The sequence below is a fragment of the Aquarana catesbeiana genome, linkage group LG06 (genome assembly GCF_042186555.1).
Source record: "Aquarana catesbeiana isolate 2022-GZ linkage group LG06, ASM4218655v1, whole genome shotgun sequence".
Lineage (NCBI taxonomy): Eukaryota > Metazoa > Chordata > Amphibia > Anura > Ranidae > Aquarana > Aquarana catesbeiana.
The window spans coordinates 199,494,255-199,515,357 of NC_133329.1; the positions used below are offsets into that span (position 1 = coordinate 199,494,255).

The 21,103-nt window shown below is 44.0% G+C and overlaps 1 protein-coding gene across 4 annotated transcripts in view; it reads right to left on the minus strand.

Annotated features, from left to right (window-relative positions):
* Positions 1 to 21,103, minus strand: part of NUBP1 (NUBP iron-sulfur cluster assembly factor 1, cytosolic) — a 583,247-nt gene that overhangs the window by 124,570 nt on the left and 437,574 nt on the right. For 2 of the 4 annotated variants that reach the window (XM_073591207.1, XM_073591208.1), the window contains exon 10: positions 20,576 to 20,659. The exons of 1 other annotated variant lie outside the window; for it this stretch is intronic. In XM_073591207.1, the coding sequence (XP_073447308.1) occupies positions 20,576 to 20,659 (84 nt within the window). The remainder of the gene's footprint in view (positions 1 to 20,575; positions 20,660 to 21,103) is intronic. One more of the 4 variants, XM_073591209.1, reaches the window with a different exon arrangement.

Below are 21,103 nucleotides of genomic sequence, written 5' to 3' on the forward strand. Positions count from 1 at the left end.
TGTAATATTGGATATTAGCATGTGAACTTGACAAATGCTAAAACTGTGATAGATTATGATTAATGTGATATTTCAACAAATAAACTGGTTTCGCACAAGGTATACCAGAGCTCATGTTTTAACTTTTGTATATTATTGTCTTATGATAATAAAAAATACATTTTTTTTAATAACTTTCTTGTGATTCTCATTGCTGCTTAAAAACCCCACGGGGGAACCCCTCTCTCTTTTTTTTTAGATCGATCGTGACTACTCAGCCATCCTACCACCTCAACTATGGCTGTCTGTATCCTAAGCGCAGAAGCCGTAAAAAGGATCGACAATGCTCCCATCTGGTTCCTCCAGAGATTGACGGGGCGAGTTTTCATGTACCCACGACATACACAGACCCACTCTGACTGTTTTTCTTCTTTTTTTGTCCTTCTGATGCTGTCTAGGTTTAAACTCTGAATACACTGGCCACACTTTGCCCAGTTTGAACCACATCTTGTAGGCAGCTATTATTACTAAAATAGATTCCTCCCCCTACTTCACCTATGGCATCTCGATAGATGTGGTGAAGGGAGACGGAGATTCCTTATCTTCCCCTCATGTTGGCACACAATCCCCGCGTAGGCCACCCACTAATGGGTACTGATCCCTATTGGGACCCTGGGTCAGGGCTTGGGACCTTTCCCCCTTGGGGACGGGGACCCGAGCGTGACCCACAGATGTTTAGAATATTACTATGGTTTTTGCCATACTGTTATGTCTGTTATTTCTCACCGCTAACTTTACATGTTTGTTCTTTTCTCCTTTTCCCCCTCTCTTCTCTCCTCCTTTTCTCCCAGGAGCAGCTTTCTACATCATTGCGCACACCGGCACATTTGGCACACTATCTGTCCTCTAGATTTTCCATGGCTACTTTAAAGGTAATCTCCTACAATGTCCGGGGCCTCTGTTCCCCGGGAAAACGTAACAATTTGTGGTGGGATCTAAAAAGGTCTGGGGCACAGGTGATTTTTTTGCAAGAGACACATTATATTCCCCATTCATACTTACCTCTACAGTTGGTGGTTCCTTAGCACTTCCCCGGTATCTAAATCTAGGGGGACGGCTATTGCAATCCACAAATCCTGCCCCATTCAGCCCACTGGAAATAGAATAGACCCCCTGGGAAGGTACGTCTTCCTGAAAGGCAGCATTGCTGGGCAAATGTATTACGTTTGCCACGATTTATGCCCCCAACTCTAACCAACTCATCTTCATTGATACAGCCTTGGAACAATTGACTGAATTTAAGGAGGGTCTCCTGGTCCTTGGGGGATATTTCAGTGTCAGCCCTGACCCCTTACTTGACAGGTCCCACACCAGAACCTCGCACTCTTATGTTTTCCTCAAGCACTTTTGCAGGACCTTCGCAGTCCCACCTTTTGATAGATCGCTAGAGAGTACTTCACCCCTCAGGTCGGGATTTTAGCTACTACTCCAAAGTACATGACGGATACACCCGCATAGACCATATTTACGTGGATCGCACTACCCTCGAGCTCCTGCAGTCGGCGTCCATTGGCAATATCACTATTTTGGACCATGCTCTGGTCACGATCGCTTTCACCCTGCCATCAGGCACCCATAGGGCCTGGACATGGAGGCTGAATGAAAATCTGCTGGACGATATTGCAGTAGTGGCGGGGGTAACGGACGTTTTAACTCATTACTTCAAAGAAAATACCGCAGACAGCCTTGGTAAGGGAGTTGATTCTCCCTGGGCTCAAAACTCAAGAAAGATTGATTCCTCCCCCTACTTCACCTAAGGCATCTCGAAAGATGTGGTGAAGGGAGATGGAGATTCCTTATCTTCCCCCCATGTTGGCACACAATCCCCACGTAGGCCACCCACTAATGGGTACTGATCCCTATTGGCACCCTGGGTCAGGGCTTGGGACCTTTCCCCCTTGGGGACGGGGCCCCGAGCGTGACCCACAGATGTTTAGAATATTACTATGGTTTTTGCCATACTGTTATGTCTGTTATTTCTCACCGCTAACTTTACATGTTTGTTCTTTTCTCCTGCGTGGAGCAGACTTTCAAAGGGTACTTGCTGCCCTTCAAAAAGCATAACTTTAACATAAAAATAGCGGAGACCCTGAGGCACTGAAGAAACTGACTGAACTGAGGGAACTACTCTTACGTCGTTTGCTAGACCGCCAAACCCGAAAGCAGTTTAGATATTTGTCTCATAAATATCATGAACATGGCAATAAGTGCGGTCGAATGCTCACCGCCCGGGGCATGATGGGACTGTGACGACATAAGGTGAGGGGTCACCGGGTGACATCACCCAGTGACCACGCCCCATGCCTATATAAGTTGTTGCGCACCACGCACACGGCATTACATCGGGAGAAAGCGTTGTGTCAACATCGGAAGAAGAGAAGAGGGAAGAAGATAGAGAAGACCGGGCCAACGCTAGCAAAAGAGCGGCAAAAGAGCAGAAGATAGCAGAGGAGCCCGGCAGAAGAACCGGAGAGCGGAAGAAGAACCGGAGATCAGGAGAAGAGGCCGGAGAGAGCGGAGGAGTCGGAAAGAGACCCCCAAAGTCGCAAGAGACCCCCAGAGCTGCCTAATAAATTACTTTAAAAACCTGTCTAGTGTGTTTTTATTGACACTTTGTTTCCCCAGGTGAATGGGAAGGGGTACGATGTACCCCCATACTCATTCACATAGAGTGGGGGGCCGGGATCTGGGGGCTCCCTTATTAAAGTGGGCTCCCGTATTTTGATAAGCCCCCCGCCCGCAGACCCCGAAACCAACGGCCAGGGTTGTCGGTAAGAGGCCCTTGTCCTCATCAACATGGGGACAAGGTGCCTTGGGGTGGGGGGGGCAGCAGGGCGCCCCTCTGCCCCAAAGCACCCACCCCCCCATGTTGAGGGAACGTGGCCTGGTACGGTTCGGGGGGGCTCGCTCGTCCCCACCCCCTTTCCTGACCGGCCGAGCTGCGTGCTCGAATAAGGGTCTGGTATGGATTTTGGGGGGGACCCCACGCCTTTTTTGGCGTAGGGGGTTCCCCTTAGAATCCATACCAGACCTAAGGGCCTGGTATGCTCTTGGAGGGGAATTCCCTCTCATGCTGGCTGCAATAGGAAAATGTGTTTTTCCTATTTCAGCCAGCGCGAGATGTACAGTACCCTGTCGCCAAAAACCAGCATGATGGGATCGCGCTGGAAACACATTCTCCCGGGCAGGTGCTGTATCTGGGCATACAACTCACGGACCGCTTTGATACTCTATATGCTGCCAATTATCCCCTGTTAATCAACGCAATTAAAAGAGACCTCTCACAATGGACACAGACTGCTTTCACATGGCTGGGACGGGTAAACATCATAAAAATTTACATTCTGCCGCGTATACTTTACTTCCTACAGATGAAAACGATACCCTTGCCCAGAAACTTTTTTGCCAATTTGTCTAGCATACTGTCCAGGTTTGTGTGGAATACACGGAAACCTAGAATAGCCCTGAGCATACTGAGGTGTTCAAAACGTGCGGGAGGTCTGGGAATCCCTGACATACAGCGCTATTACCAGGCCATTGTCCTTCAGAGGATCCTCAACTGGTGTTTTCATACTCATTCCAAGCTGTGGGTCTCCCTGGAAAAGTGTATGGCAGGCATTTATCATATGCTCCATGACTGCCCCGGGAACACAGGGGGCTGTCTGATACCACAGCCCCATTAATGACCCATGCTCTTTCAGTTTGGGATCGGATCAATCCAATTCTGAATTTGGCCCCCCGTGTCCCCATTGGCTTAGGTGAGTGCCTGTGGTCTCCTCCTGGTGAGCAAATGGCCTTCTTTGGCCCATGGGTGGATGATGGCAGTGGCAGTTGCGGTAAACTCATGAAGAATGGTAAGCTGTTAAATTTTGACACCCTACAGGCTAGACATGGGGGTTCACGAATGGACTTTTGAAGATATAGACAACTTCATCACTTCTTTGAGATACATGGCTGCTCAATCAGGGATCTTTCCTCTCTCACACCGTTTGAGCGCCTTTTTGCAGGTGAAGACCGGACATCTCATATGGTATCTACACTATACCAACTACTGGGCTCCACCACACTCGGATCTAAACCTACTTATATTCGGGTGTGGGAAAGGGACCTGGGACTTGAACGTACCGAGACCCAGCTAGCCCACCTAAACCAGCTTACTCACTCAAGCTCCATCGACTCTAAAACCCGGGTACCGACGGATTTGGCACGTATTTTCCCCTCCAGGTCTGAGCTCTGTTGGCAGGGCTGTGGACTCCGGGGTACTTTTCTATATATGGTGGGAATGCCCCTTAATTAGGCCTTTTTGGGAAGATATTAAGGGCCAAATAAAAGATATACTAGGGCTAGACGTTCCTCTGTCCCCGATTCCCTTCTTCCTGCACATCCCTCCGATTCCAATCAGCCAATACAAGAGCACACTGCCTCATTTACTAAATGCGGCACGGTGTTTGCTTCCTATCTATTGGAAACAGCCTAGAGTTCCTACCCGGGAGGATTGGATCAGCAGGGTGAGTGATATTCGGGAAGTGGAAGACTGGATAGCTACTTGTAGGGGCTCTCAAGACCGCTTTGTAGGTGTCAGGGCACCCTGGATGGCATGCGTCTCTGACCCTGGGCATGTGTCCTCTAGCCTAGACATAGCGTTGCTGGTGTTAGCAGAACTGTCCCTTAAAAAGACTCCAGGTACAATTCGGTCTTCTTCTTTCTCCTCTCTTTTCTGTACTATACTTTTCGGAAATTGTGTTCTTCCCTTGTTATGCGGATTATGGTTTATGCACTACACATCATGCACTTGATGGACAGGCCGACCCAGTGCCTCATCACTAGAGGGGAAGCCCCCTCCCCCGAGGGTGGCACTGTTTATCCCCTCGGGGGATTAATATTAGCCTCAGGTAACCCTGGCTTGCGTGGAGGGACGAGGGAGGTTAGTTGGAGGCTATTGTGGCCCCTCTCCCCCGGTACCTGGAGCCAGCTAAGTGACCCTGTATTCATTATGATACTATTGAGAGCACCCGCTGACCTAGCACTAGCGGATGGGCTGTCATGCGGAGGCTCTCATACACACATCTATGTGCCTACAGATTATGTTCATCGCTGTTGTCTTCTCCGGGGCTTCCCTAACTCCCTAAGGGGGAAAGCCCTTTGGCTACTTAGCAAAATGTTCACCATTATTTTTCCATTCTTTCCTTTACTTTCTTGTTTAGTCTTATTGCCTATAATGTATATGTGATACATGTCCATTTGGGTTTGAGATTTTATTTAGATGTGATTGTTTGACATGTCATGTTATTTGTCCTAAATAAATAAAGATTTTACAAAAAAAAAAAAAATACTGATTTAGATATTTCTTCTGTTCACTCACTTTGTATTTTGTAAATTGATAAAAACAATTAAAATATTTTTGAAAGCATTCTTTTACAGCATTTCTTCACACCTGCCTAAACCTTTTGCACAGTACTGTACATAAACATATATTATACTATATGTCTATGGGTGCGTGAAATATAAGTATGATTTGCAATACTCCTCTTACAACAAAGTCTTAATCCGTAGTGTTCAATATTGAGTTGGCCCATCCTTTGCAACTATAACAGCTTCAATTTCTTCTGGGAAGGCAGTGCAGTGTTTGACCATTCTTCAAGAAGCGCATTTGTGAGGTCAGGCACTGATGTGGATGAGAAGGCCTGGCTCGCAGTCTCGGCTCAAATTCATCCCAAAGGTGTTCTATCGGTTGAGGTCAGGACTCCAGTCAAGTTCCTCCACCCCAAACTCACTCATCCATGTCTTTATGGACCTTGCTTTGTGCAGTCATGTTGGAACAGGAAGGGACCATCCCCAAACTGTTCCCACAAAGTTGGGAGCATGAAATTATCCAACCACTGAAAAACAACCCCACACTATAACCCCCTCCCCCCCTCCACCAAATGATTTGGACCAGTGCGTAAAGTAAGTGAGGTATAAATTACCAGCAGAAGTCGTACAACAATTTCTATAGATAATTTTCCCATCATTATGGCCTAATTCGAGGTCCAAAAACACTAGCATATTAGCATCCCATACATGGGTAAAAGAAAGGCTCATAGAATTGCCATTGCAGTGTTGGACAAAAAGATGTATAGTAAAAGGGCTGTCCCAGATGACAATAATGTCATCTCTATATCTACCCAAATAGAGGTTAGAGGCAAATTAATTGTTTTGCCAAAACCCTCTTCCATCTTTTTGCAATTTGGTTGGTATGTAGCAATACAGAAAGATTAAGTGCCTCAATTCATCTCAAAACCCTCTTATATCTTCTTGCAATTTTTTTGTTGTAGAGCAGTGCAGAAAGATTAAATGCTCCATGTATCAATTTGTCCAGCACTGACCAAAAAAACCCATTGATAATACTAATAAGATGCATAATTTGATGGCCTTCTACACGTGCTTCAGAATTTGTGGTATACTGCTTTTCATGTCCTTGTGGTTTGCTGTATGTTGGCAGAACTATTAGGACCATGAAGTGCAGCTTTGGGGAGCATCACAGACAGATCCAGCAGGGCAGTACTGATCACAGTGTGCCACAACACAAGCACAATAAATCCACCATAGGGTTACATGTCTGGGTCATAGAAGCCATCCCTAAATGTAGGTTTTTTGGTAACAGATTCCAACAATTATGCCACAGGGACACCTTTTGGATTTATACCCTAAACACATAGGCAACCAGAGGGTTAAATAAAGAACTTGAGAATAATACCTTATTGCACGTTTGCTGTCCTGCGTGATTAACATATTTTGAAGTACAATCATTGTTTTTACTATATGTTTGCAACAAATCCCTCCTAAGTGCTGCTCTGCTCCACACAGAGACCTCTATCTACAGCCTAACAACTGCAGAATCAGCCCAATTTTTCCAGCACGCTCCAATTCTGTTTCTGCAGAGGCGGTTGTCAACTTCCTTCCATCAGTATATACAGCGAGTTCAACTGACTTTTCTGTACCTGACAGCTGCTAAGCACACTATTTCCTGCACCCTGCTTATTATGTTCCATGAGCAGCACATGAATGTGCACGTTGATAATTCACATATAAAATGCCTGTGGAAATCTGTGAACCCAGCTAACAGAATATTGTGTTGAAGGGGCCTTGAGTAGAAGTGAGTTAATGGAACAGCTTTAACTGGGCAAACCATGCAAGTGATATCTTTTTGATCTTAAGGTCTGAGAGGGAAAAGCTTGTTTGGCGGAAGGAAAACGTTTGCTAGACCCATGTAATTGATGAGGTCTAGATATTCCAGATGAAAAGGGAAGGGTGGAGGGCAGAGACTTTTGAATGTTGATTACCCAACCATAAACCAGAGGAATCTGTATAGTTCTTTGGATGTTTGCAGACAGTTTTGAGGGAGAGGAATCCTTCAGAAGAAGGTCATCAAGGCATCAGGTAACCTGCCTACAAGGGCAAGTTCAGAAGGTGGTGATAAATGGGGAGTACTCGGAATGGTCAGGGGTGGGTAGTGGGGTCCCCTAGGGTTCTGTGCTGGGACCAATCCTGTTTAATTTGTTCATAAATGACCTGGAGGATGGGGTAAACAGTTCAATCTCTGTATTTGCAGACGATACTAAGCTAAGCAGGGCAATAACTTCTCAGCAGGATGTGGAAACCTTGCAAAAAGATCTGAACAAATTAACTGGGTGGGCAACTACATGGCAAATGAGGTTCAATGTAGAAAAATGTAAAATAATGCATTTGGGTGGCAGAAATATGAATGCAATCTATACACTGGGGGGGGGGGGGAACCTCTGGGGGAATCTAGGATGGAAAAGGACCTAGGGGTCCTAGTAGATGATAGGCTCAGCAATGGCATGCAATGCCAAGCTGCTGCTAACAAAGCAAATAGAATATTGGCATGCATTAAAAAGGGGATTAATTCCAGAGATAAAACAATAATTCTCCCACTCTACAAGGCTCTGGTCCAGCCGCACTTAGAGCATGCTGTCCAGTTCTGGGCACCAGTCCTCAGGAAGGATGTACTGGAAATGGAGCGAGTACAAAGAACGGCAACAAAGCTAATAAAGAGTCTGGAGGATATTAGTTATGAGGAAAGGTTGCGAGCACTGAACTTATTTTCTCTCTGGAGAAGAGACGTTTGAGAGGGGATATGATTTCAATATACAAATACCATACTGGTTACCCCACAATAGGGATAAAACTTTTTTGCGGAAGGGAGTTTAACAAGATTCGTGGCCACTCATTAAAATTAGAAGCAGAGAGGTTTAACCCCAAACTACGTAGAGGGTTCTTTACTGTAAGAGTGGCAAGGATGTGGAATTCCCTTCCACAGGCGGTGGTCTCAACGGGGGGCATCAATTTTCAAGTTTCAAGAAACTATTAGATGTAACTATGGATGCTCTGAATTCTTAAGATGGGAGTAGGGGTACAAGCACCTTTTTGAATACTCTGGGTGCAGTGGATAGGACAAATGGCAGTGCAACAAATGGGATAAAGAGAAGAGTAAATGGGAATATAGAGACAGACATACTAAATGTCTACTGATGCCAAGTATCGTCCTTGTTTTAGAGAGGCAATACATTACCCTGTGAATTCCACGTGAAACTTGTGAATGTAAATGTACTTGTTTGCTTTGAGATTTTGGGTCCAGGATAGGACGAATACCTCCAATGGGTTTTGGTACCATGAACAAGTTCAAATAGAATCCTTTAAACCTATCCTTCAGAAGGACTGGAACAAACAGTCCCTGAGATGGTTCAGGGCAGTGTGTAAATCTGATTGTCCTTGGGCAGATTTTAGTTGGTTTGAGAGAGGAAAACGATGAGGGGGTAGAATTGGTAACTGTGTTTTGTACCCCTTTGAACCCGTAGGCCTGGGACCCAGTCTAATGAAAATTGTAAGAGACGCTGCCCCCCCTCCCAACTCTAGAGCGAGGCACATCTTCATTCTGAAGAAGGCTTTATGTTCAAAGTTATATGCCGAAAGGAAGGGCTGAGTTATGGCTTTGAAGATGAAGCCTGAAGAGAGCAGTGTGGTGCTCTACGTTTCTAGGAGGTAGAAGTCCCTTAAAGTGTAACCCCACTTTTGTTGAGAAAAAAACATTCCCCTCTGGATGATCTATGTACATTGCAAAGATTATAACAACCTTTGTTGCAGATTCCTACCTTTTGTTATTCTGAAGAAATCCATGTGTGTTTGTCTGTGCCTCTGGGTTGAGTGGGTCTAATGGGAGTGGTTTCATAATTATCAGTCAGCTGTGGCAGCAGCAGGGCACTAATGAGGAAAGCTGCTGGGCCTGCATCCCTTTAGATGTGTTCCTATTGGAAATATCTCACCAAAAATGACATTTTTGCTGCAGAGGATGCCTGAAATCTTACTTGTATCTTAGGCAGACTTCTAGGAAAATTGGTGAGCCAATCACACAAGCAGGAAATAATGTTTCTGGGTACACATTCTGGGTACAGAGCAACGCCATAGCCATATTGCTGTGCATTTATAGAAAATTACAACAGCTGCAGATTAGAGCTGCACGATTCCTTTCCCAATCTTCAAAACAACATTTCGCGATTATTTCTAACAAGTGCAGAGAGTTCTCACAGCTGAAAAAATAAAATAATAAATAAATCCAGGCAGCCTGCCAAGTTATCACAACATCACGGATAAGTATAAACAAAGTAACATTTCTTCTTGGATCAAAGGAATGAACTTCTGCCTGTAGATGAGGTAGGTTTAACCACTTAAAGACCAAAACTTTCTTCTGGCACTTGCTGCTTACAAGTTAAAATCAATATTTATTGCTAGAAAATTACTTAGAAACCCCAAACATTATATATATATATATATATATATATATATATATATATATATATATATATATATATATATTTAGCAGAGACCCTAGAGAATAAAATGGTGGTTGTTGCAATATCAATATTTTGTGTCACACTTTTGTTTTGAAAAAATACACTTTAATGAATAAAAAATAAACAAAAAATAAATAGTAAAGTTAGCTCAATTTTTTTGTATAATGCGAAAGATAATATTACGCCGTGAGAATCGTCATCTTTATTCTGAGCAAAAAAATCATTTGGATAAAATTCTCATTTTAGCCAAAATCGTGCAGCTCTACTGCAGTTTGAAAACGAAAGGTAATTTTTTATAACATTCAAATACAATATGACTTGTATCGCAATTGTACATGCTATATTATTTTTTTTTATTTGCTTTTTTTTTTTTCCGTACGGAAGTGGAGTTACCCTTTAAGAGCTTTCACAAATTTGTCAAGTGCCTCACCAAAGAGGCATCCTCCTTCAAAGGGCATATGAGTGAGGCATCTTTTACAGGAAGCCTCAAACTCACCAGGCTTTTTAGCCCTAAGATTCTCTACAGAAAGACAAAAATTTAAGTCATTCTAGAAATTTTTGTCATGACTTGTACTAGAGCATCAGTACAGAAAAGTAAGGCAGAAGGCGGTGTTTGTATATGTTCTGCCAGAGCATGGTCCTGAAAGACCGGATCCTGTCCATATTCCAAATATCTGCGGTTTGACAAACAGAAATTGCAGCAAAAGCTGGACCTGCAAAAGTAAAGGGAGCCTTTACAAGCATCTCAGATTTTCTGTTTGCAGAATCCATAAATTAATGAACATCTTCTATAGGCATAGTAAGATGTTTAAAACTGAAAGGGCAAGGTCTATTGCTGGAGTAATCCACTATTTAGCGAATTCCTTTTTCCACTGGATATAGCTTGGCAATGATACTCGGAAGAGTGAAAACTTTCTTGGAGAAACCCAATTGCCATAAATTGGCCATTCTATTTGTTCCTGAATGGGGAACATCTTTTTATACTTTGCAAGTCTTCATACCCAGAGTCCTGTCGAGAATGAGGAGAAAGTGACTATACTAAGGCTTTTGTCCACAGCACAAGTCAGCACTGGCAAGCATATTGCTTGTAGCCATAGCATCAGGTACAGTACTGTGCAAAGGTTTTAGGCAGGTGTGAAGAAATGCTGTAAAGTAAGAATGCTTTCAAAACTATATATTTTACGTGTTTATTTTTAGCAATTTACAAAATGCAAAGTGAGCAAACAGAATTAAAGCCTTCGAGCCAGCCTCAACTCTTCTAGGTACACACAGTATTTCTTCTAACAGAGGTGGTTCCACTTTTGACTCAGGTAGAGGGTGGAGGTGGAGAAGAAGCCTGGTGTTTTTCAGCTCTGGACAGTGATGGCTGAATTAAAGTGTTACTAAATCCACAACTTGCATTCACTATATCTGGTCTCGCACAGTACACGGAAATGCAATTATTTTAGTAAATATAAACTGATAAATACCTGTAAGTGTCCAGGGCTTACTACGCATGCAGCAATGGCGTGGAGGAAATCTGTGCAAACTAAGCATACGCCAAAGATGCCTCATTGCGCCAACCCGCACCTGCGCAGAAGACCGGATGGAAAAAGGTAGAAAAATGCCCTGGAGCCGCACAGGAAGTGACCGCAACCTGATGGAAAAAGGCGGGAAAATGCCCAGGAGGCGGACAGGAAATAACCTCAACCTGATGGAAAAAGGTGGGAAAATGCCCAGGAGGTGCACAGGAAGTGACCTCAAACTTCCCTATATTAGCCCAGCCCAGACACTGCCAAATTGCTGGATTATCTCTAGTCCCCCCTTGTTCCTGTGCTAGTGTGCGATCTGTCTGAACTTGTTGTGACCTGGAATCCTATTTGACTACTACTGATTGCTGCTTGACATTGCACTCAGCTGCCAGACTGGAACCAACCCCGGCTTGGATCTCGACCATTCTTCTTCTGATTAACCCTTTTATGCTTCGTTGCCAAACTGGACTTGACCTCGGCTCGGATCTTGGACTAAAGCTTGCGCAGTGCTCCGCACCCCTGGCACTCAGTGTCCACCAAGTCTCTGTCCCCATTTCCAGAGGTTTCAGGGACCCGAGGTGCAAAGGAGACCTCCCCACTACTTCGGCCTCATCTCAGGTACATGGGCCTGCATGACAATACCTTTTCTCTTCAGCAGCATATAGCAGCCTTGTGATTTCTATCAGTTCCTAGTAAACCTTGTAGGAGGAGTTTTTATACTGCACTGATCCTCAGTCTCAACATGTCTGGACGGTGCTGATTGGCCCTGTGCTGATCACATGTACCCTCCCAAGAAAAAAAAAACTCTAGCAATACAATACACAACAAACTAAGCAGCCCATCCACTGGCTCTGTAAATATAAGGTTCTTTTTTTTTTGAGACAGTGGAAGAGACAGGATCAAATAACCTTTATACACAACGCAAAGGATTAACCCCTTAGGTTCTACAGTGAGTATAACAAGCATACTTTACTGCATATACAGACTGATTCTACTGTTGTGGGTTAAGTAACACAGGCCATTAGTTGTCCGAGAAATTTTGACATAGCTGCGTTGGTCAGATAGGCCGCTTGTTGCATGCCTGAGAGAAAGCCAAAATTGCATGCAGAGAATTGTGTTATAATAGGGTGCTATTCAGGTGCAAGGGAAGCAACATCACTAAGCAGTTTGGGTGCTTTGCAGAGCATTGGCAGAGTGAATGTATGCCTGAGATTTGCCACGATTCCCTAGCGCCTGTTTTCTGTCATTGCTATCAACGAAGTTGTTCCCCTGCGGAGTACTCATGGAGTAGGGTGCAGAAATAGAGTAACAGAAAAGGGGGTTAGTATAAAGATAAAAAATCTGAACACAAGAAAAGCGGTTATCTATAGAGACTAATTGGCATCAAGGGGTTAATGGTATAAAAACAGCTTTATTGAAAACATGCAACAATGCACAAGTACTAGAAATTGAAATAATCCTACATCCATCACCAGATAAAAAGAATGACGTTGTCATCCACAGCAAGCACTGACATAAACCCCCCCCCGCAGGACATCAGGATTGGGCCATACATATGGTGGATTGGGTAAGAAAGTGGAACAGACGCACCCGTGTAAAGTGCTTTCCAGGTGCACACAAGTGATAAGCCAACAAGAGCAATGTTCATATGGACAGTGCATGCTTGAACAAGACTTGGTCTAAATGTGTGAGGATTGCTGCAAAAAGGGACAGGCTATGCATAGCTGATAATGGCTGTGTCAATTCCGAGAATCCAGCAGAGTATGTCCCTCCCTTCATTAAGTGATTAGCTTCAGCATTAAATGCCCAGTAGTCTCTGTAAAACTGTCAAGGGATGTCTGTACACCCCCTGGATCTAAAGGATAATGCTGTCCCTAGCAAGCAGAAATCAGTGTGTCTTAAATGTGTGCTATAGGAACACAAAGTATCAAGCTGAACAGCTGATGTGATAAGGCAGAGTGTAACCATTGTGGTCAGGGACAGATCCAACAATCAGATCAAACAGCTCACTGAGACTTCAGCCATTACCTGTGTGCAGAGGTACACCTCACTCCTCTTCAATTCCCACTCTCCAATCTGACAGTTTGCAAACACTTAGGCCCCTTTCACATGGACAGATAGAATGGTGCTTTTAGCTGCGGATTTTCTAATTTTCTACCGCAGCTAAAAGCACACAATGCTTTCCTATGGCCCCATTCGCACACTGCATTTAGCTGCGAATTAGATACATGCGGTTCTGTGCGGATAGAAAAAATAGAATTGACTGCGTCCAGAAGCGATTTAGCGCAGCTATCCGCACATAACTGCAGGTAATCGCAGTGCACTGTGTCAGCTGCGGATAACAGCGCCGAGCTGCTCATCGGGAAAGGAAAAATGATTTTTCTTTTCCCAATGAGCGACAAGCATGGGGATCCGACTCGGATCCCCGCCAATGCCCGGCACTGTTTGGTATGAATCTTGAGGGGGAACTCCACGCCAAATTTTAAATAAAAAAATGGCGTGGGTTCCCCCCCAGGGGCATACCAGGCCCTTCGGTCTGGTATAGATTTTAAGAGGAACCCCCACGCCATCACCCGATGACCACGCCCCCTAAAACGTCCCAGTCCCAGCATGCCCAGGGACTGTGACGGCATAAGGGGGTGGGGTCACCCCCTATATAAGTCAGAGTGGAGCGCCCAGAGTGCATTCCAGCCGGAGAGAGCGTCGTATCAACATCAGAAGAAGAGCAGAAGGCAGCAGGCAGCAGACCGGGCTCCTCCGCTATAGCAAAGGAGCGGCAAAAGAGCAGAAGATAGCGGAGGAGCCCGGCAGAAGACCCGGAGAAGAACCGGAGAGACCCCCGAAGTCGGAAGAAGACCCCCAAAGCCGGAAGAAGACCCCCGGAGCTGTCTAATAAATTACTTTAAAAATCTGTGTAGTGTTTTTTTTTTTGACACTTTTTCCCTAGGTGAAAGGGTAGGGGTACCATGTACCCCATACTCATTCACATAGGGTGGGGGGCCGGGATCTGGGGGCCCCCTTATTAAAGGGGGCTCCCGGATTCCGATAAGCCCCCCGCCCGCAGACCCCGACAACCAACGGCCAGGGTTGTTGGGAACAGGCCCTTGTCCTCATCAACAAGGGGACAAGGTGCTTTGGGGTGGGGGGGCCACCCCCCTCCCCCAAAGCACCCACCCCCCATGTTGAGGGCATGCGGCCTGGTACGGCTCAGGAGGGGGGCCGCTCGCCCGTCCCCACCCCCTTTCCTGACCGACCGGGCTGCGTGCTCGGATAAGGGTCTGGTATGGATTTTGGGGGGATCCCACGCCGTTTTTTCGGCGTAGGGGTTCCTCTTAAAATCCATACCAGACCGAATGGCCTGGTATGCCCCTGGGGGTGAACCCACGCCATTTTTTTATTTAAATTTGGCGTGGAGTTCCCACTCAAGATTCATACCAAACAGTGCGAGTCGGCACCCTGTCGGGTTGCCATGGAAATGGCAAACCGCAGCCAAACGCGACCGCAACTAATAGCACTGTGCAAATGCAGCTGATCACAGTGCCTGGAGTCTTGAACTCCACAGGAAAAAAACATGCTTTTAACTGCGGCAGAATAGCCGTCCGTGTGAAAGGCGCGTTACAGTCAAGAAAGCCCATGACAGGATGAGAATACTCACTGTTCACAGTGATGCACTGTTGTCTGCTGGTGCAATCAATCCCCTGCTTCTGTGTAGTTCCTGTTGTGCTGGCAGCTCATATAGTAGGCGCAGCTCGCAGGTATAGCTGCGATGCAGTCAGCCTCATCACATACCTCACATGTATGTGCACTCAGTGAACAGTCATTGCTCCATCAAAGTTGGCTGGGCTCCTGGGATTGTGGCCCCCACTGACGCCATGAACCCTGTGATGTCAACATGTTTCACTGATTGGCGTAATTACATCAGCTTCATCAGGACTAGCTAATGCTCAAATGACAGGATATTTATAGCCAAGGTTCCTCTCTCCTTTCACCAGCCAATCTGTCTTAAAGCAAAAGCACATTTTTTTGTGGGAACAAAAGATATATTGGTAAAACTGCAAATATAATCCAGGCTCATTAACTAATAAATATAACAGAGCCCTGGGTGGTCTATTTTTAGGATGCAAAGTAGTCTGCAACCAATGTATTTTGGTTACATTTCACCACACTATTACATGAACTAATTTAGTTCAACAAAGGGTACATATGAGTTGAGACTACATTTATTTTTCCAAGAAAACTTGTAAATTGAGTTCAGTGTTCCAGCCCTTTGGACTTAAGATATCTAATCTATAAAGCCATAGTTTTTCTCTGTTTAAAGGTTGAATATTAAAATCTCCTCTCCTTTTAGAGAAATTAAGGGAATAGAACCCCTTTACCTGTAGGCCCTCTAACTTACCCCCAAACGTGTTGTGCCAAGGAACTGTCTGGATACTTAGTGCGGCTATCCTTGAAGTTCTCACACAGCCTGACTTTTAACTGTCTTTTTGTTTTACCTACAGATTTTTTATTGCAGGGACATGTAAGAACACGTGTGCTTGAACAATCAATCAGGCTGTTTATTTGATTGGTTCTTTAATTTTCAGAGTCAGAGAAGGTCTCAGTCCGTTCAATTTGAGAGCATATTTGACATCTCCCGCAAGGAAACATGCCCTTAGTACGTGGAAAGGAGGACATCCAGTCACAATCGTTGCTTTTATTGAACTCAGAATGAATTAAAAAATCCCCCAGATTGGGGGGGGCTCTCCTTGCTAACCACTTGTGGACCTGTCCTTACAATTTGTCTAATCCTAGGGCTTTCCATAAGGACACACCAATGCTTTCCCAGAATTCTCTTTACCTCCTCCTACTGTACTCCATATTTAGTAATAAGTCTAACTGGCTGAACTTCATCCTTAACTGGCTGAATTTAATCCAACTTTTATCCTATTTATTACTACTTTTCTGGGTTTTGTCATCGCTGTTCCTGGGGGGGAAGCAAGGTGTCTTTCAGTCTCAGACGCTCTCCTTCTCCCCCGGTGGAACGTAATGCAAGTATCCTCGTTCTTTAAATCTACTATAGAGTTCCTTTGCTTCCCTCCTAAAGTTGGCGATGTCCGAGCAATTGCAGCAACATTTAAAAAATTGCCCAATGGTTATCCCATTCTTCAGAGGGCGCGGCTGAAAGCTATCAGCTCTAAGCAGCGTATTTGCTGCCGTAGGTTTGCGATAGGTGTGAGTAGAAAGGATTCTCTCCTCTTTTCTAATTTTAAGGTCCAGGAAAGAGATTTGATGTAAATCACACGTTAATCGTATATGTCAATCTGATGTTCAAGTCATTGTCATTAGGATGCTCTATAAATTTCTCCAGTTCAGGAATGCTTCCAGTCCACACCATAAAGGACATCATCAATGTACCTTAGCCAGAGGGAAACCTGGCCAAGGAACATTGATGAATGGTATACAACCCATTCCTCCCAGTGACTAAGATGGAGGCACGCATAGGCTGGTGCCCAGGGTGGCCCAATTGGGGTCCCTCTGGTTTGCTGGTAATACCTAGCACCATACTGAAAGAAATTTTGAGACAAGGCAAACTCCAAGAGTTCAAGTATGAACCCATTTTGAGGACACATCATAGGATAGTTTCCACGTCGATCCCCACCAGTATGGAGTTGTCTCCCACCGTTAAGTCGGCAAATTTGACCCAATGATTCCCTTGCGCCCGCATACATTCAAATAACCTTCTTCTCATGCAGTGCTTGTGACCACTTCCTCAATGTGAATTTAATGACTCACATCTATGATGATACGCATGCAGAGCTGAAATGGTTAATGACATCTCCACACGTCTCATAGCTCTCTTGCTCCAGATAGAAAGAACTTGTTAAAGATTCACAAACATATTAAAAAACATGGTCTTCAACCATTAAAAAAAAGCCATCAGGAGGGCGTATGCGTGGCTTGTAAGATGGTGGACGCGTGAAAGTCGAGCTCCAGTCCCTGTCTTCTCATTTGCGGCTCCTGCACCACTACACTAGCACCTACGGCCCCAGGAGCTTCATCATTTACTGCCAGAGGTGTTCGGGCGTACAGAAGTACATTTACTGAGGATATATCCCGCCGTCACAGTCCTGGCCTATACAGTACATGAAGTGCTTCCTCCTTAGGCCACAATCCCCGGCCTCGAGTTGGCCAGCCAACCTACCAAACCCTGCCAATCTCCCTCTAACGGCTGAAGGTATGTCACACAGAGATCATGTACCCCAGCAAACCCAGCTGTCAGAACCTACTGTGATGGTGACTGTGGCTGTGCTGGATTTAAAGTTACATACCCTGATACAAGACTTGACTCATAATATCACCAAAGAGGTTGTAAAAATTGCACAGGAGCTTAGAGGTGAGATTGATCAACTGGAGGAATGCACTGATATACAGTGCCTTGCAAAAGTATTAACCCCCCTTGGCATTTTTCGTGTTTTGTTGCCTCACAACCTGGAATTTACATGGATTGTTTGAGGATTTGCATCATTTAATTAACAGAACATGCCCACAACTTTAAAGATTTTTTTTATCGTAACGCAAACAAAATAACAGAAAAAGTCAATGTGCATAACTATTCACCCCCCCTAAAGTCAATACTTTGTAGAGCCACCTTTTGCGGCTATCACAGCTCCAAGTCGCTTTGGATAAGTCTCTATGAGCTTGCCACATCTTACCACTGGGATTTTTGCCCATTCCTCCTTGCAAAACTGCTCCAGCTCCTACAAGTTGGATGGTTTGCGCTTGTGAACAGCAATCTTTAAGTCTGACTACAGATTTTCTATTGGATTAAGGTCTGGGCTTTGACTAGGCCATTCCAACACATTTACTTGTTTCCCCTTAAACCACTCAAGTGTTGCTTTAGCAGTGTGTTTGGGGTCATTGTCCTGCTGGAAGGTGAACCTCTGTCCTAGCCTCAAATCACACACAGAGTGGTACAGGTTTTGCTCAAGAATATCCCTGTCTTAAGCACCATCCATTCGTCCAAAATGCATTTGGACGAAAACGAATGCACATGTCTAATAATTAAACGGAAGTACCTGTGATTCCTTTTGTACTCAGAGGCGCCTGCATTTCTTTCTTTCTTATATATCCTGGAGATGGCTTCTGCTTCCCAGCAATAAGGCTGACCTGATACAGTGGACTTTTCATCCTATTCTCACACTTGCTGCATTGCAGCTGTCTGTTAAAAGACTGCACAGACTTTTCAGGATCTGTTTAAGACTTTGCGCCTACATATTTTTTGTTTGTGTGAATGTTGGAGATGTTATGGGGCTATAGGTACCCATCTCCACATCTTCTGGGAATGTCCTTCTGTTAGTTCATTTTGGGCTAAGATCCAAAAATTCTTGCAAAAATTATTAAATACCCCCATACCTCTGAACCCCATACACTGTTTATAAGGTCTTCCTTTTTCAAGTATTAATAAAGCTTCAGGAAGATTAAAGTCTATTTTATTGGCTGCAAAATGGGTTATACCCAGATGTTGGCTGTCTACGTCTCCCCCAACTTTCTCACAATTTCTCGCTACAGTGGCAGACATATGCAGGATGGAACATTTGACCGCACTGATTGAAGGCTCACTGCCACGTTTTTTTTTAAATTTGGAAAGAATGGGATGATTTTTTGTTTTTTTTGTTTTTTTGTTTTCCATGGTGCTAACCTTTCTCCTATTATATAATTATATTATATATATATATTTCTTCCCTTTCATTGCCTTAAACATTCTTAGATGTTTCATTTACCTTTTACTAAATCATATGGTATAGTACATTTGTGTAATTGAAATTAAGATTGAATGTTCTACTGTTTGATTATACCATGCACTTAATATTTCACATTTCTATGTATATGTGACAGTTCTTTATTTTGAAATGTCTTATTTTCTATCTCACTTTGTAAGCTTTACAAAACTTATATAAACAATAAAAAAAAAAAAAAAAAGCCATCGGTGTGCCTGCTTTTCCTGCATGAGCCAGATCTCTGGCATCTGACCACCTCGCAGTACAGCTCACTACCTCCGTGTCTCCTCCAGATCAGCGTGCCTGCCACACCTATGTCCTAGGTGTGGTTATACTCTGACATGTTTTGTCCATACGGACTTCCTCAGAGCCAAAAGTTTTGCCTCCATCCATCACAATGGACATACCCCAGAAGAGGTCTTCAGGGCCTGGGAAACATGGCCTTGGACCTGTATAAGACGCTGCAGCTAACTACACATGCTGCACTTAGTGTATAGGCGAGTACCCAAGCAGGATCCAGTGCCTGAGGCAACATTACCAGCCATCCCCACAACGTGGACTCTAGGTACAGTTCCCAAGGTTTTACCAAGGTTGTATTGACACAGATGCACTGCTTCTATTGTTATAGTAGAAGGTTGAGAAGAGGTTGAATGAAGAGTTTTGTGCTGCAGACATTTTTGGCTACACATATAGGAAGCCCTTAATCATCACTTCTAACAGAATTGAAGAGGGTCAAATATACTAGCCTTGTACAAAGAACCAGTCTCCAATAAAGTGACTTTTGGTTTTTCCTCTCCATATTCCCCCATCAACGTGCATTTGAAACATCTCTTGCTTTAAGATCTGGTGGTTCAATAGAGCAGCGATTCTCAACCTCAGTACTCAAGTACCCCCAACAGGCCATGTTTGCAGGTTTTCCTTTATCTTGCACAGGTGCTTTAAATTAGAGCCAATGGCTTGGTATTTGGACAGCTATTAGAGAAATTCCCAAAACATGGCCTGTTGGGGATATTTGAGGACTGAGGTTGAGAACCACTGCCCTAGAGGACTCCCAAGGGTAAGTGTCCAAATACTTTGAATGTCCAACCTGTGTCCTGTACTGTACAATAAGGATGAACCTTTTTTGTTCTGTGTTGCTGAGAGATTTCCTCTCCATTCTTGTCCTGGGGACAACCTTTTTATCAGACAGGAAGTGAAGGAATCTATCTCAACGGAGCCTCCAACTGCAGTAAAAACTGACAGGTGCTCTAATTCTTCCTCACTCTATCCAAAACTAAAAAAAAAAAAAGTTTTGGGTATTGATATGCTTTAACTTTTCTGATTTGGACATCTGCAGGATGTTTCATTCTCTGTGATAGATATAAAAACTTTATATTATTGTTATATTTATATTATAGATTGATTTTGTGGCCCTTACTCTGTATTATTTTTCGATATACCACAGTTGCTGGCGAATCTGGAATCTCACTGAAAAAAGACGTACCTGTATCACAGCTCTTTCCTTAAGAAAAAGGGAAAAACAACAAACAAATTAATCTTCTCATTAAAGACAAAAACTGATTAAAACAGAAAGTTACTATTCCAGCCCTTTGGACTTGGCTAGAACATAAAGTATATTGCATGCCTTAAACTAAGCACACTTGCTAGTGTCCATAAAATTTTAAAAATTTGTGAAAGAATTGAACTACATTTTAGGCACTGAGCATAAAAGCTCAGTCATGGTTCTAAAATTACTAGCAATTTTAGAGATTGAATGAAAGAAAACAATGAAACAATCTTCACAAATAATATGTCAAGAATAATGTCCAAGCACACAATGCTGCAACTCTGTGTGATTCACTAAAATATATTAAACTACGTAGCTCATTTTGTTTTTACAAGTAGTCGATCACTATTCTTACTGGTTAATGTATGTATGTAAAAAAAACAGTGGACACTAACAAGA